The following is a 16,233-nucleotide window of genomic DNA, read 5'->3' as shown; positions in this document are numbered from 1 at the left end:
ATTTTCCTCTCCGACCCAACAAAATTTGTATATCACTATTATTCATCTCATTTCAATCTCAACCATTGATGGTGAAATTTAATTGAATCAAAGGCCAAAAAAATTGTATCAACATCATTGCAGTAGATATGTTAATGAAGATGGTTTTTATAATAAAATATTATAATATCATTTGATTTATTTAACTGATCCTAAAGATAAAGACTTGATTGTTGTATTACGAGTTCAGCACAACACTTATGTAGGAAATAATTAGTCTTGAATCATACAACACTTTGGTGGTGTTTTTCTTTGTCCACATGGAGATTCAGTTTTGTCCATTTGGCACCCCATGTGAAAATTAAGAGAATCCCAGTTTGGCAGGCCAGCCCACAAATTAAACCAATCCATAAACCCTATATCATAAAACAAATTAAAAAGATCATAAAATGATTGAACTACAATCAATATCATTCTTCTTGTTAAATGAACAAAAAAAACATAATTAATTGTGTAATAAATGTTATTTACCTTAGCCTGCAAATTGGTCTTAAACCCAAGTAGACATGATATTGGCAAACCAATAAGGTAAAAAGTTACAAGGTTAACATAAACAGCCAAGTGCTGCCAACCACACCCTCTTACTACCCCTGCAATATTAAAGACATTTATTTTACTCATTTAGAATTTTAAGTTGAACATAACGGGTACACATCTCATAAGTTACTACCGCATATGTCATCAGTTGTAATTGGTCATAAAAATAGTTAATTATTGATTTTTTAACTTCAATATATTTTTTCTATTAATCACATACTGGTAGTACATGTAGTGACACAACATGTGAGATAACAAGTGTGCTACCGAACATAACGTAAGTTAAAAGAAAGAATAAAACTTAGGCATAGTTCTAGTGTGTTTGTAGGGATTTCGATTCTCTAATATCATAAAATGATATTTTGGTGACTTTTGATCAATATATCGATAGATTGATCAAAGATCATCAAAGTCATTGATCTCTAAAATTAGAGAATTCGAGTTGGCTAATGTGGAAAATACAAGTAAAATAAAAATATAACATACATAAAGTTCTTAAGCATGTTGTGCACACACAAACAAAATAAGAATACCAAAGTTTTGTCCTAAAGGAAAATGAGGAACTCAAACCTGATAATACACCTTGCACTGAATCTAATAGTATAGAAATAGCAAGCAAGGGTGCCAATGATGCAAACTCATCTTTGATTTTAGAACTGCTAGTGAACAATTGAATCCATATATTATGACCAAATGTTAGTGTCAAAACAAAGCATATGCCAAGGAAGAGAGATAGCTTCAGAGTGACTTTCATTGCATTCTTTGCTCTATCTGGGTAGCCTGCTCCTAATTCATTGGAGACCCTTGTGCTATCAAAGTTAAATTCCGAAAATTTTCAATACATCGATTAAAATAATACGGATTAGAAGACGAGAAATGCTAGCGACACACTCTTTTCAACGCGCTATATTATGGATAGAACTTATGCGGAACCTGCCAAATAACGAACTACGCTTTCTATTTTATGGTTCCTACATGAATTCCATGCAATAATAAAGAATTTATTGAAAGGAGTATATATGTTGCATGAACTAACCTTGCAGCTGCACTGAGACCATAAGTGATCATGTATGCAATTAATTCTGTGTTTGTGCTGCAGAGTTAATTGAAGATTAAGAAGGATAAATTATACAAATTTGGTTTGGTTTTGGAAGAAAAATTTTGAACCATACCATATTGCAATCAATGAAGTAGTTACTTGTGGATTAGGCAATAGTCCAGCCAACAGAACCATAATTTCAAAAGCCCAATACTCCAAACTTGCATAATACAAGCATATATAAGATTCATGGTATAAGGATCTTACATTCAAGTACAACAATTTCAACTACATGTTCACTAAGGTTGTTAGAAAATTCATACCATACCATTGCTGCAGAGGGCAAAGCTAGTTTCAAGTATTCAATCACATAATGTAATGAATGAAGTGAAAATCCTTCCCATGTCTTGTTGAACTTCTTTGCATACATAACATAAAAGGCTAACAATAGAACCGATATCCACAGCGAAATAGAGGCTGCAACCGGAGCACCAGTGAAACTCAGACTAGTCCAATGAACCAAGGCATATGCAATAACAATATGAACCAACAATGGAATAGCCGAGAGGAAAACCAACGGCGTTACGATGGATTGTGTCTGAAGAAACCTCAATATGTTTTGCAAGAAGCCATATGCAAATATTCCTGGCACAAAGTACTTCATATAAAGTGCAGCTGTTCTTGCTATGTCAGGAGATTGATGAAGCAATACTAGAATGTGTTCTGTATAGAACCATAGAATGGATATGATGATAGAGAAGATAAGAGATATAATGCAAGAAGCTTGTAGATAAATTCCCAACATTTGGTATTCTTTTGCACCAAATCCTTGCCCACATAGTGTTTCTAGTGCCCCACTTAAACCAACCTGATACAAGAATAAGGTAAACGATATGGAGTTTAGTCTTGTAACAATTTTTAGTCTTGTTGCATTCAATTCAATTCAACTAGTTCTGAGACAATGATTTGATGTTGAAATTGCAATAAAACATGTACATTGAAATTAAGCCCAGAAAATTGTATCAATTTTAATCTCTGCTACATCAGAAGAAGGTTCCTAAATCCTAAATGGTACTATAACTATTAGTAAAAAGCTTTAGGAAATGGAAAACGAAGGCAACATGTAACATATATCGGAAACTATTGTGTTTATTTTCCCCTAAACGCTTAGTGAAATCAACATCAAGATATTTTCCACTATCGTATAAAAAATTAGCTAACAATAACAATCAAATCTTTTTCTACTAAGTGATATCGACAACCAGACTTAAACAGACATCAACGATATCTTATCATAAATCATGTTAATAGACTAACTATCGACCTCGAAATCCTACATATGTATAAAATTGAAGGAAAATAAAGGAAGATGAATTATTACCATAACTGCCAAGCCAGTGACACTGAACCATGAGTTTGCCAAAGTAGAACCAGCAAGTTGAAGTTGACCAAAGTGACCAGCAAGCATAACAGAAACCAATGTGATTAAGTAATAAAATAAGTTAGTAAGAATCATTGGTAGTGAAAACTTTAGTTGATGCATGGCTTCCTCTAAATCAAGGACTTTGTTCCACCATTCTCCAACATGGGGTCTTGTGTTTTCTTTTTCTTCTTCATCTTCATCATGAGTTTCCCTTAATATTAAGGGTGTGACTGTGCCATCATAACTGCTACTTGCATTCATCTTCTCTAATTTCTCTTACCTTAGGCTTATTCAACTATATGCTATCTATATGGTGAGGAAGCACTTAAATATCTAACTATACTGTCCAAAAACTATAGGTTATATAAGTGTTTTATGGAATATAAAAAGGTTCACAGAGGCTATATCTTTTTCCTCCATGGGGCCTATTTAATGGACTAAGTGAAAAGAACAATTAGATATATATTATTATCAACTAAAGATTACAGTGTGTAATATTTATGTATTATTAGAGTAACGATTTATACATAATTAATATTTCATTTATCATTTATTTATATTATCTTTTTAAAGAATTAATAATAATTAAATATAAATATTAAATGATATAGGTTGATACAGTGGTAAATAAAAATCATATATGTGTATTCTAAAGTATTATTGGGGTCTGTCAATGATCCACAAATGACTCCTATTTTGTGAGGTTTATGTTTAATAAAATATAAGGTAGATCTAAGGAGTTTAATACCTACCCATCTTTTATATGAATTTAATATTTATATTTATGAGTATCAAAATTTATACATACTCAGTGGACCACTTGTCATTTATTTGTTTTATTTTTATTTAAGAGTGATTAAATATGATGATAGATAATATAATGATAGTGTAAAAAACTCTACATTATATGCATACATTTTTTTTTCATTTTATATATACATAATTATGTTTAATAAGAATGCCTTTCTAAAAAGTATATACTACACGTATATGTATATTTATACATTTTTTTATATTTGACTTGTTTTTCATATATTTTATAAAATGTTATATAGATAGTATCTTTACATTAAAATGCCTTTGAAAAATAATTATCACACATAGGTATATATTTTTTTTTTCACCCCTTCCTCCATTGGTTTTTGGCCCTGCCTACCCGCTGAAGAAATATGATAATCTAACCAAAGTCATATTAAATTAGAGAGAATGCTGATTTATATATTAGAGTTCCCTTCATCTAAAGAAAGTTGGCACATTAAACTATCTTGCTTTCAACATCATGCAAATGCAGCAGCATCTTCATTCTGGACTGTGAATAAGTGCATTGAAGAATTGAAAAATGTTTTATTGTCTCTTTACTATATCTATAAGAAAGACATATCAAAATGAAAAGCCTAAAGGTCTTAACTAGTATTAACAATTAGGGTCATCTTATCCATACCTAATAATATCCACCTAAATTAGGGCATGTTTGGATAGGGGGTAAGTGATTCCGGTTTAAACCGCGAAATTGATGGAACCGAACCAAACTGTCAAATGTGGTTCGGTTCGGTTGAGTTATTTTTTTAAGGAACCGTTTATGTTCGGTTTATGGTATTAGAAATTTAGGAACTGATGGAACTGAACTGAACCGCATATTAAAGAAATAGATACGAGGAAATGATGGTTTATTATTGTTTAAATTCTTCAACAAATTTTCTAGCTTAAATTATCAATTTTTGTGTGAATTGTAGTGTTATATATGTTACTAAATTATTATTAAATTAGTATTATATATGTTATTAGTTACTAAATTGTTTCCTAGTGTCTTGATAATTTAGAATATATTTTTGAACTTTTGTGATATTGAATTTGAAATTAGCATATATCATATATTGTTACATGTGTTACTAATTGTGAAATGTAAGCTTATAAATGTAATTATTATATATTTCACTAATTGATATATATGTTACTAATCATGAATTGTATTATTATATATGTTATTGATAAATATATACATTACTAATTGTGGATTATAGTATTATGTGATAATTCATTTTTTCCATCAGTTACATAATTGTTATATATGTTACTAACAAACAATTATGAGTTTCAATTTTTTTACACATTTACATATGATTCATAATTTTTTATAATAATAATAATAATAATAATAATGTTTATCCTTATATCTTATAATACATTTTGAACTTTTAATTGATGCAAGATTTTTATAAAAAAATAATTGGAAAAATCGTAGAACCAAACTGAACCGAAACATTCAAGAGCGGTTCGGTTCTTATAGTTAAATTTGTTGTTAACTGGGTGGAACCAAATCATATGTTTTTGTTCGGTTCAATCACTAAAATGCACCAAAAACTAAATCGAACCGAATTTTTACACCCCTATGCTTGGGTAAGGCGGGCTTATGGACCGTCCTAAATTAAAAAAAAATTAAAATGATCTAATACATGAAGATAATGAAGAAAGGGATGATGATTTCTCAACGGAATCCCAATATGAATTTTAACATAATAAGGAGTACAAAGAAGAGTTAAATGAGTCAAAGTTTCACTACGATTTGTGATTAAACTGTGTAAATTAAATCTACTGTACTTATCTCTTTGATTTAGTATGTTTAGAATGTTAGAATATTTGAAAGGGTGTATTTAGGAAGGAAGTAAATGTCAATGAAACCAGATTTCCCTATAGTATTTAATAATTCTTATTTTTGAAGAATTATTATTTTTTATTTTATTATTGAAACATGGCAATGGATTTTGCTATACCATGTTCAACCATTCTCTTAGGATTACACTTAGAACGAGCTACCTTCTTAATTAGGCCTCTTGGCCAATATTTTTAATGATGCCTAGGAGCTGCCCTCTCCACACGTTTGAAATATTTGGTGGCAAAAAAAACATATTGAACAAGCATTTTATGACGGAAAAATACACTTTCATGCTTGATAGTCCAAAATAGGCTTAGCCCAAATTACCAATAATAATCTGAACCATACAATACATCTCCAAAGAAAAACATAAAATTAAATGTATTCAATATTTATAAGAAATGGCTTTTGGCGGTCAATGATTTATTTATATTCTTTATTGTATAATAATATTTTTAAACCTTTAAGTATAAGTAATTATTAGTAATAGACAATTTAAAGTGTAAATATTATTATACTTTTTTACAAACTATGATGAAAGGATAATGTGACTAGGGGAGTCGGGTTGGGACGTCTTAAGGCTTGTCCTTATTTAGCCCTAAATATTGGTTGGCTCATTTGTTAAATCTGGACCCGAAGCTAACCCGATCCTAAATATCGACTGAGTCAACCTTTAAACTCAGTCCGACACTAGATCCGACCTTAGACCCGATTAAATATAATGCACACTCATTTTAGATAAAGATTTCTCAATATTATTTATTATTATGAATATGTAAATTGACATATAAATAATAATGTATATCTATATTAATAATCAATTTATGATTAAAAATTAGAGAATCATTGATACTTTCAACCAAAAGGTATCATTACTCTGTATATATTTGAGTAGAAACACATACAAACATGATGAGTGAATGACCATGGAACAAGACGGGTCAGATCGTAATTGGTCCCTAACCGACCCTAAATATTGACAGTGTCTATTTTTTGAACCCAGACTTGACCCTAGACCCGATCAGACCTGACCATATTCAGTCTGATCATGATCAGGCCGTGCTGGATGAGCAAGTAGGGTCGGGTCCTACTCACCCTTAAATTTAAATGTGACCTCCAATTATTATACACATTCATATCATATTATTACATGTGCTTACCAAATTTTAATGACCAAAATTTTCACACAAATATTATTTAAATTGAATTAATAAGTAGTTAAAACTTAAAAGTAGGTATTTCCTTAATTTAAAAAATATAGCATTTTTTATTCCTTTTAATTTTCAAGACGTATTAATATGAAAAAATTTAGGAATAAAACATTAATTGCTCATTAAAATGATAAAATACCTTATAAAAGGACCAAACAACACCCTTCTAAAACATGGAACAAATCACAAAGTTTGTACATTCCATGTACTTTTTTATTTTTATCGGTTAAAAGAGTAAAATATGAATTTAAGATATATTATCCTTATATTTTTAATCAATAAAAATGAATGATACATGAAATGATACACATATTGTGATAGAATATGTCATTTCCTAAAACATGACATTGTAAATAGGACATGAATACTTGAATAGTATCCATCTTAAGGCTAATTTATGGACCAAATAATGTTACTAATGGTTGGGCTCACTTGCTTTCATCTGATATAGGCCTTCTTATCCTTCCCTTACCCACAACCACACGCCACTGTATGAAGTAGTAGGTTTTTTATTTTGGAGAGCACAAAAATGGAGAGGAAAGAGTGAAATAATTTATGATTTTTAAAATATTCATGGTCCAAATTAATAAATGTGAGTTTAAAAAGGTCTCTCTAGAGGTTGTATAATTGGGCTAGCTTTCTTAAACAAAGATCTTGTGTCCCAAAATCATTGTGTCTATATGTCCCTAGTTAATTAATTTTCTTCAAATAATATAAAAATGTTATTTTGTGTTTTTAGAATTTTTCTTCTTAATTGCGTGTTACTTTTTTATTGGACAGAGAAAGAAATAAGGACAAATAATCTCTATCTAGCTTTCTTACTCTTAAGATAATGTAGCCTCCTCAACAGTTCAAATTCAATTTTCTTTGTACCAAGAGTACACATGAGTTAGCTGCCAAAAGAAAAAGTCAAAAAAGAAAAGCATTTATGCATTTTTTTTTACTTTTTTTTTATCTTTATCTTTTTCCTTATGGGTGTGAAAGTGTGAGGAGGGAGTTTGAAAGGTGATTGCTCATACTTGTCCTTCTACGGTTTCAATGCATAAACTTACTAAGAATTTTGCATCTCATACTTGTTCTTCTACACTTTCATTGCATATCCTTATTCATTAAGAAATTTTGTATCTTATATTGAGTTAGTTTACAAGTAAAACCTAATACAAAACTTAAAAAGGTACTTAGCTGCTAGCTAAATACTCATTTTATTGCAAACCAAGCATATTTCTCCACTAATAATATAAATATTTTTCTACATTCTTAATATATCATTTATCATTCATATATTCGTATATAGTTGAACTTTTAAGTAAAAGTGGTATGTACATACCCATTAAACCTTATTAAAATTAAGTATAACTTTATCCTCCTAGTTGTGTTTAGGGTTAATTTGATAGTCATGATAAGATATATATATATATATAGTATGGTAGAGAGTAAGATGAATGTATTATATTGTATGAGCACGATGACTTCTTATCTTATCTAATTTAATGTGCATCAAATAATAATGATATTGATGTGATGGTGATGATCTAAGGGAACAGCTATATTATTATTTTATTACACAAATCTCTTCATGTGATAACAAATATACAATTGTGTCATATTGACTCACCAAACTTTGGATTGCAAGATATTATGTCATGTATTAATTATGATTCCCATGATTTCTTAGAATTCTACATACATATATTCAAATGTTCTTATCATTCCCTTCGTGTGTAATCTATTCACAACATACTCATGGTACATTATGTATCTCTTAATGGTTAATAAGTGATTATGTGCAAACAACAATCCACCATAATAATAAGGAATTGAACACCTAAATGCATCTCCTAAGATTAAATGCACAAGCAACCCATTCTTTTGTTGTGCCATTGGAGACAATTTAAGTTGCTTGCTTTTTGTGTCCGGGTGTTTCTTAATAGCATAGAGTGAATTGCTTTTTCAATCATGTGGGTCCCTTGGAAGATACTATGTGCTAAAATTGGAAAGACTTGATGCTTTTATAGACAACATTAATAAAGTATTATAAAAGTGTGGGTAGGTTATAAGATTTATTTAAGAAATTTTATAAATTTATTAGGTTGTGAATGTTTTGAGTAAGTCTTAGGGATGTGGTTCCTTTAGCTTTGAGTTTTTGTTGTAATTGATTGGTTGTCTCTCCTTAAAGCACTTCATCACAACACAAGTACTTGGGATATAGCAACATTAGTATTGATTTGAGATTGTTTAAGCATATTTAACCCCATTTGGTCCAAACCCAACTCCTTCAATATGACCTAAGAAAAGGGGCTTATTGTGTTGATCCATAACAATTAAGAAATGCTTTTGTGTGTTTGGTTTTAACATGTGTTTGTGTATGCATGTACTTTAGTTGATTGGGAATGTTGCTCGAGATAACCATTGCACATGGTCGCTTTGAGAGTTCATCCAAATCTCTGTGCACCACTAATAATATTCTTCAACCTTCTATTATAAGTCTTTTTGCGAGTTAGTTTTCTAAGGATAATGAAAAAAAGAGAAAAACTCACAAGTCATAAAATATGTTTATGAAATAACTTGGAAACATTTTTTCTCTCCCTACTACTTCAAAACTCAATTCGTGAACGAACCATAAATAAATATTAGAAAAGACAAAAATATATTCCCTTTCATTTTTTGAGGTTAACGCATATGGGTGAAGTTCCTCTACCTCAATTATAATAAAAAACTTTAAAATTGAAACAATTTCTCATATATATCACATGTCCAATAGTAAGTATAATTACTCGTATATTTTTTATTAAATCAATTTAATTAATTTTTTTAATAAATATGTGTGAAGTTAGTTAAATTTATATATATATATATATATATAAATAATAGACCAGTATTATATTTTGACTAAAATACTCTTAGTTTATTTTTTAAAAGAAAGACTAAAAAGTATAATTATTTAATAAAAATATGATAAATATAATTATTTAGAGATGATAGAATTAAAAAGTAGTTTGACCAAACCTTCAAATTATAAAACTAAGTATTGAAACAAGAAAAATAATCTTAAACCAACAAAACATATGGGCTACTTTTCAAGAATTAATTTCATAAAACAGATTAATGTCCAAGAGCATTCAGAAGCATTGAACCTGCAACAATTCCTTGCCTAAACAAAGCCATCACAAGTTTAGAGGAAAGGTTGGTTTAAACTTTAAAGTGAGTTTACTTTTAAGTGTTATGTATTTGCCAATCCAATTAACCTTACTTTGATGCATAAGAATATATTTATTTATTTGTTGCATTCATGAAAAAAAATGTGGTGCATTAATTACTTTATAAATGTCAACGATCTAAAAAGAGAATAGCATGTGAAAAAGGCTATGATGGATGTGCCCATTGTGGACGGTGCTATCATAAGCTTGCTAGCCAAGATTTATTATCATAACTAATTTTTCATCCTAACATAAGGTTTGTAAAATGAAAAGAAAAAGAAAAAGAAAAGAAAGAGCTGAGCAAATTACAATCATAAATAGCATAATGAACGTAACTTTCATAAAAAATGGTATCATAGTATTTGACTAGACTCGTAATGTATTTGGTTTCGTGTTATCATCCACAATCAGAATTGTAAAACAATACTTAAATTGTAATTTAACAATGGTTTTAGATATTGTTTATGAAACTATCACAGTAGAATATAGGATTAGGTTCAACATTGTTTCAAAATGTTGTTGAAAATAGACATTTAATAACACTTATTTTTCTATCAAACTTGTTGAGTTATTGACTAGGATGGTTAATCTTTTATTATGACTAGCTAAGATCTAAGAAATTCATGCATAGTTTTAGGTTTATTATTATTTGAGATATCTCAAATTTACAATTGAATAGTACTAGAGGTGATTAACAAAAATGGTGTGAAATATATTACACTAACTACTTCTACTTCTCTGTGTGAAATAAGTGTGATCTTTTAAACAAAAAATAGATGATAAATGTAATTAAGTTAAACAAAGTATATTAGTACATTATAGAAAAAATACAAATAGTATATGAGTCAATACATTTTCATTATTTTTTTGTTCTTTACAATATAATATATATAAGATTGATTTAAACAATATATTCTTAAAGTTATTGATGTATATTATAATGAAAATGTATTGACTCATACTATTTGGATTTATCTTCATAATATATCATATTTTGTTTAACTTAATTATACTTATCATCTTTTTTGGGTTAAAATATCACATTTATTTCTCATACAATGGTGATTAGTGTAATGTATGAATGAAAATCAAGGTCTTTTTTAGGTTTAAAAAATGAAGGAATGATTTGTGTAATTTTACTAAAACTCGATCGATAGTGGCAGTGCAATTTACTCTATAATAAATTTTATATTAATCCATCTTAAAACCCTAATAACCAATTTAAATGTGTAAATATTGGTTTATATTAAAGTTTTATACCAAAATCAAGTCTAAATAAAAATTCAAAGCATGTAATATATCTAACGATTTTCGTAATATTATCCACGGTATCTGATTTTGAGCATTGAAATCATTCATGTGTTATATCAATTATATACAGAGTTTAGTTTATTTAAAAGAATATCAACCTATTTAAGCACAATATAAGTAAAAAAAAATCAATTTAATTCATCAATACAGATTTATACTTAAACAAAGCCTTCTTTAGAATGACTCAGCTTGAAATAAATAAATCAAACTAAGTTCATTTAAGCTCATTTTCATTATCAATAATACGTTGGTTTAATTGTGCAAATTTCGTCAATTTTTTAGGATAACTAAAAAATCAATAATTCAATTTTTGTGAGTGGCGAGAGAAACTATTGTTAGTACCAAAAAACTCATTTTCATCCTCATTTCTAACTTGGTAGTATTAAGATCTTCTATTCTATTTTCATATGCCCAATCCATTACCACCAATAGAATTTTGATAAATATGTATTAAATAAATATATATTTTTAAATTAACAATATTATACATGGTAATATTTAATTAATTAAGAATAGATGGATATAGTTATTTCACCATAGATAATTAGTGTTCAACTTGGTATGGGATGTGATGCAACATTTTGTAGGTTTCCCATATCACATGCAAAAGAATAAATAAATAAAAAGTAAAATATATTCTATTAAACGGAAGCACGTGAGGTTTGAGTAGTTGACCCCATAATCAACAACTCAAATCACACACATAATTATAAACTACTTTCAAATTTCAGGACTTTAGGTCCGTTAATTACGTAGTATTGCATTTTTTATTTTATTATATTTGATCCAAAGTAAAATGGAAATAATAAATATAGTTAGAATAAATCTCTCATTAGACCTCACGTTAATCGTTTACTTTAAGAATATAGGTAGAATTAATTGATCAACAATATCCATTCTATAACTATCTTTTATACATCTATGTATTCGTTGCGTAAAACTTTATATTTGAGAATACATAAATATTAAATTTATTAATCAAATAAAGAATTTAATATCTTATAATATTAATATAACGTTTTTATAGCTTCATTATATCATATATCATTTATATTGTTAGTTTTATACACATCTCAAAAGATAACAAATAGATGGATAAAAACCATTCAAAATTGGTACATTGTTATTATATGATATTAAATTCTTATTTAAAATAAAGAGCATTGAATATGTTAAAAAGTTTATCTCCATATCCAACCAGATATTGTCTATTGGTGTAAGAATCTAATTATAGTAGGTTAAAAGTTCAATTTCTACGAGTGACTCTGGAAAAACCATACATATGTACATTTTCACACTATATATTTTATTTCCTTATTGTAATAATATAATAATATTAAATCTATTATTGCATTTCTTAATAATTTCAAAATAAATTCGAAATTATCATTTATTTTTCTTATATGTCTGAACAATTAAATACATAGGTAGTACACATGTGTTCTTAACAATGCAAATGTATAAATAACATGTGTGTGTATTTTAACTATGTAAATGCACGAGTAACATGTGTGTTCATAGGAATGTGAATATATGAGTAACATGTGTGTTTTTAACCATACGAATACATAGGTCACATGCATATTCTTAATCATATGAATGAACGATTAACATGTGTGTTTTTAACCATGTGGATGTGTGAATAATATATGTATTCTTAACCATGTGAATGCACATGTAATATGTATATGATTAATCATGCTGTAAAAAATATCGTCCGGTACTACTACATGGATAACTTGCTAGTTTTATAAATAATTAAGCTTGAATTTATTTGATAGGTTTCAAAATATCGTCCTTTAAACAATTTTTAACAATAAAAAATCATAGATAATTCAAATAGATTCCTTTGACAAGTTTTATTTAGTCTATTTTGTTTAATTTAAAAAATATAATTTAACCCATAAGTGATTTAGAAAGATTAAAGATAAGTCAATAAGAGATTTATTTTTAATAGTTAAAGAAAATTAGTTTCTAAAACAATTATGGTGAATAGATAAAAACAATAATTTGACAAATAAATACTTTGAAACAAATATAAAGAAAATAGTCTACATTTTGCTTATAAAATAAAAACAATTCACATGAAAGGTGAGATTATGCCTTGAAAGTAGGTTTAAAGGACTAAATTAAAACTAAGACAATTCACATAAAACTCGTGACATGACTAACACTCATATATGATATATATGATCTAATTATTAGTGTGGACAATTGTGATATTGACATATCATGGATGAAACTAAAATCAAAATATAAGAATTAAAATCAAAACTCTTTGTGGAGAAAAACATATTTAATCCATAAAAATATGGAGGATTTTTTTTATTCCATTAACTCATTCTTAATGGTATGCTTTGGAAAGAGTAATTCCAAAGAAAAAAAGTGTTCCAAAATTTAATTTGGCATGTTTGACAAATTTGATTAAAATGTAAAAACAATTATTTTTACAAGACAAAAATTTGCCATAGTTTCCACACGTATAATGGAAGCATGTCCCAACAATCCAGCCTCATCAACCTCCCTATTAGAGCTGAACATAGGTCGGGTTGAAACGGATTAAGGCTTTCCTTACGCAGCCCTAAATGTTGGTTGAGTCATTTTTTTTGAACCCGAATCCGAAGCTAATCTGACTCTAAATATCGATAGGGTTAGCCTTTAAACCTGATCCGACTCTAGACTCTGTAAATATAATGCATACTCATTTTAAATAAAAAATTCTCAATATTATTTATTACTATGAATATGTAATTTAATATATAAATTGATATATGTATATATATATTATTAATCATGTATATATGATGAAAAACTAAAGAATTAATGATATTTTCGACCAAAAAGGTATTATTACTCTTTACACTTTTGAGTAGAAACAAATATAAATGTGATGAGTGAATGACAATGGGACGGGACAGGCCAAATTATGTTTGGTCCTACCCGACCCTAAATATTGACTGAATCAATTTTTTGAACCTAAACTCAATCCTAGATTCGATCAGACCCGACCCTATTTGGACTCGATCATGATCGAACTGTATCGGGTGAGTGGGTAGGGTCGGGTCTTGCTCACTCCTAATCACTATTTCAAAGTTAGATAAAAAGGTAATGAGATATCTTCTCATACCACGGAAAAATGAATATATAATTTATAAATCAATCATTTAATAAATTAAATAGTACTTTCTAACACATATTATTTATACACCAATAAAACGTTAGTTTAGTGATATAAGACTATGTTGGATTCACAAGATTACCAAAAATTTAAGGGTTTAATTTATGAGTGTGACACTTATTTAAAGGGACAATCACGCATGCAATAAAGAATTAGCTCCTTACTTATAAAACTAGGATACTCTTCCTACAAAAAAAAAACATATTATTTATGTGATGGGAAGATCATTTTTCAAGAAAAAAAACAAAATTAGGTACCATACCATAACCATTGAGAAAGAGTGGCTTCTTTGTACTTTAATAGGGTCATAAAGAGAAATAAGGCCACATGTTTGTAAGTCATCAAGTCAGACTCTTTCCCTTTTCCACTTGATTTTCCCTTGTGATCAAATCCAAAACATAAATTATATATCTAGTATTATAAATTATTAACACTTAATTTTGATACATTAAGTGAACTATGCTTATGTATTTTTAATATTTTTGTTTTAAACCAGTAAATTTAAAATATTTATTTTTAATCATTTTTAATTTACGTTCTTTTCTAGGTTTGTAAATATACATACTTTTTTTTAGTTAAATACACATATTATTGATGATTAGTAAATGAGAGTTGTAAAATTTTAAACAATATACTTGACGTTTATAAAAAAAAACAAGACGAATTTAATTGTCCGTATTTACACTTTCAAAGTTTCAATATTATGCATGGCTGATCATTAAATATATTTAACTCTTGCAACCATTACGTTGTTTGACTCATATAATCACAAATTCACATTACCGCCTTATCGGACAAGGATCTGCTGTCTCAAATTCTGTCTCAAACCCTGTCCTGGACCAATTCTATTATATCATGTCAGTTAAAAAAAATTAAATATTTATAACTTTATTAATTTTGCTTTATTGTGATTGGTCAGAGACGTGGTTGGGGACAGCAGATCCCCATCCCGCCTTATCAACTATCAAAATTTATTATGAATGAATAGTTGGTTGAAACTTGAAACAATTTTTATAATAGAAAATGAAATACATGAGAGTACTAAGTATACTTAACTCATATCCAAAGCCACCATTCTTTGTGTAAAATACAATGCTATGAACTGTTATATGTTTGTTTTCTGTCTAGTAATATTTGGGATCGATCGAGTTTTATGTTTAGATACAACTCTTTATATAACCTAGGCTTATTATATTGAAAATATTATTGACTAAAAAATGATTGTCTTCAATTTGGATAATTGTAGCTACACAAAAACTATCATAATTTAATATGTACCACATTGGTGTTAGTGTAACGTTAAAGGAACACTAAGGTCTCATGTAAGAATCAAAGTTTGATTTTGTAGAAGATATTAGTGGAGAGAGGAAGTCAACTTGGGCTTGGAATTAGTTCTACAATGATAATATTGTGAGAATGTTTTGAATAATTAGGTATTCTAACCTAATGTATTTCTTCAATCACTAAATTATGTAGGATATTTGATTTTTATCTATGTTTAATTTTTTTAAAATAGACAACATGAATGTGTCTATTTGAAAATGGCTGATCTCTAATATCAATTATATGAATGTTTTTTAATAACGTGTCATATAACATGCATCATGATTGTATTCATTTTCTTATGAACATAATCAATGTATTA

At 28.2% G+C, this 16,233-nt stretch overlaps 1 protein-coding gene across 1 annotated transcript; it reads right to left on the bottom strand.

Annotated features, from left to right (window-relative positions):
- LOC109348140 (protein DETOXIFICATION 18-like) lies at positions 32–3,436 on the bottom strand. Its single transcript, XM_019588394.1, has 7 exons — positions 2,997–3,436; positions 1,939–2,483; positions 1,749–1,835; positions 1,613–1,669; positions 1,147–1,385; positions 511–629; positions 32–395 (listed from the first exon to the last, which is right to left on the bottom strand). Exons 1-7 carry the CDS (start codon positions 3,297–3,299, stop codon positions 264–266), a joined length of 1,482 nt encoding a protein of 493 aa, XP_019443939.1. The 5' UTR covers positions 3,300–3,436; the 3' UTR covers positions 32–263.

Source organism: Lupinus angustifolius, chromosome LG05 (assembly GCF_001865875.1).
Source record: "Lupinus angustifolius cultivar Tanjil chromosome LG05, LupAngTanjil_v1.0, whole genome shotgun sequence".
In the NCBI taxonomy this organism is placed as follows: Eukaryota; Viridiplantae; Streptophyta; class Magnoliopsida; order Fabales; family Fabaceae; genus Lupinus; species Lupinus angustifolius.
This window is presented reverse-complemented; position numbering and strand designations above follow the sequence as displayed.

Coding starts and splice junctions, on each gene's coding strand:
- LOC109348140 (XM_019588394.1), bottom strand. CDS start 3,299: ATGAATGCAAGTAGCAGTTATGATGGCACAGTCACACCCTTAATATTA. Junction 2,484..2,996: donor TCACTGGCTTGGCAGTTATG/GTAATAATTCAT, acceptor TTCTTGTATCAG/GTTGGTTTAAGTGGGGCACT. Junction 630..1,146: donor AGTGCAAGGTGTATTATCAG/GTTTGAGTTCCT, acceptor TTAATATTGCAG/GGGTAGTAAGAGGGTGTGGT.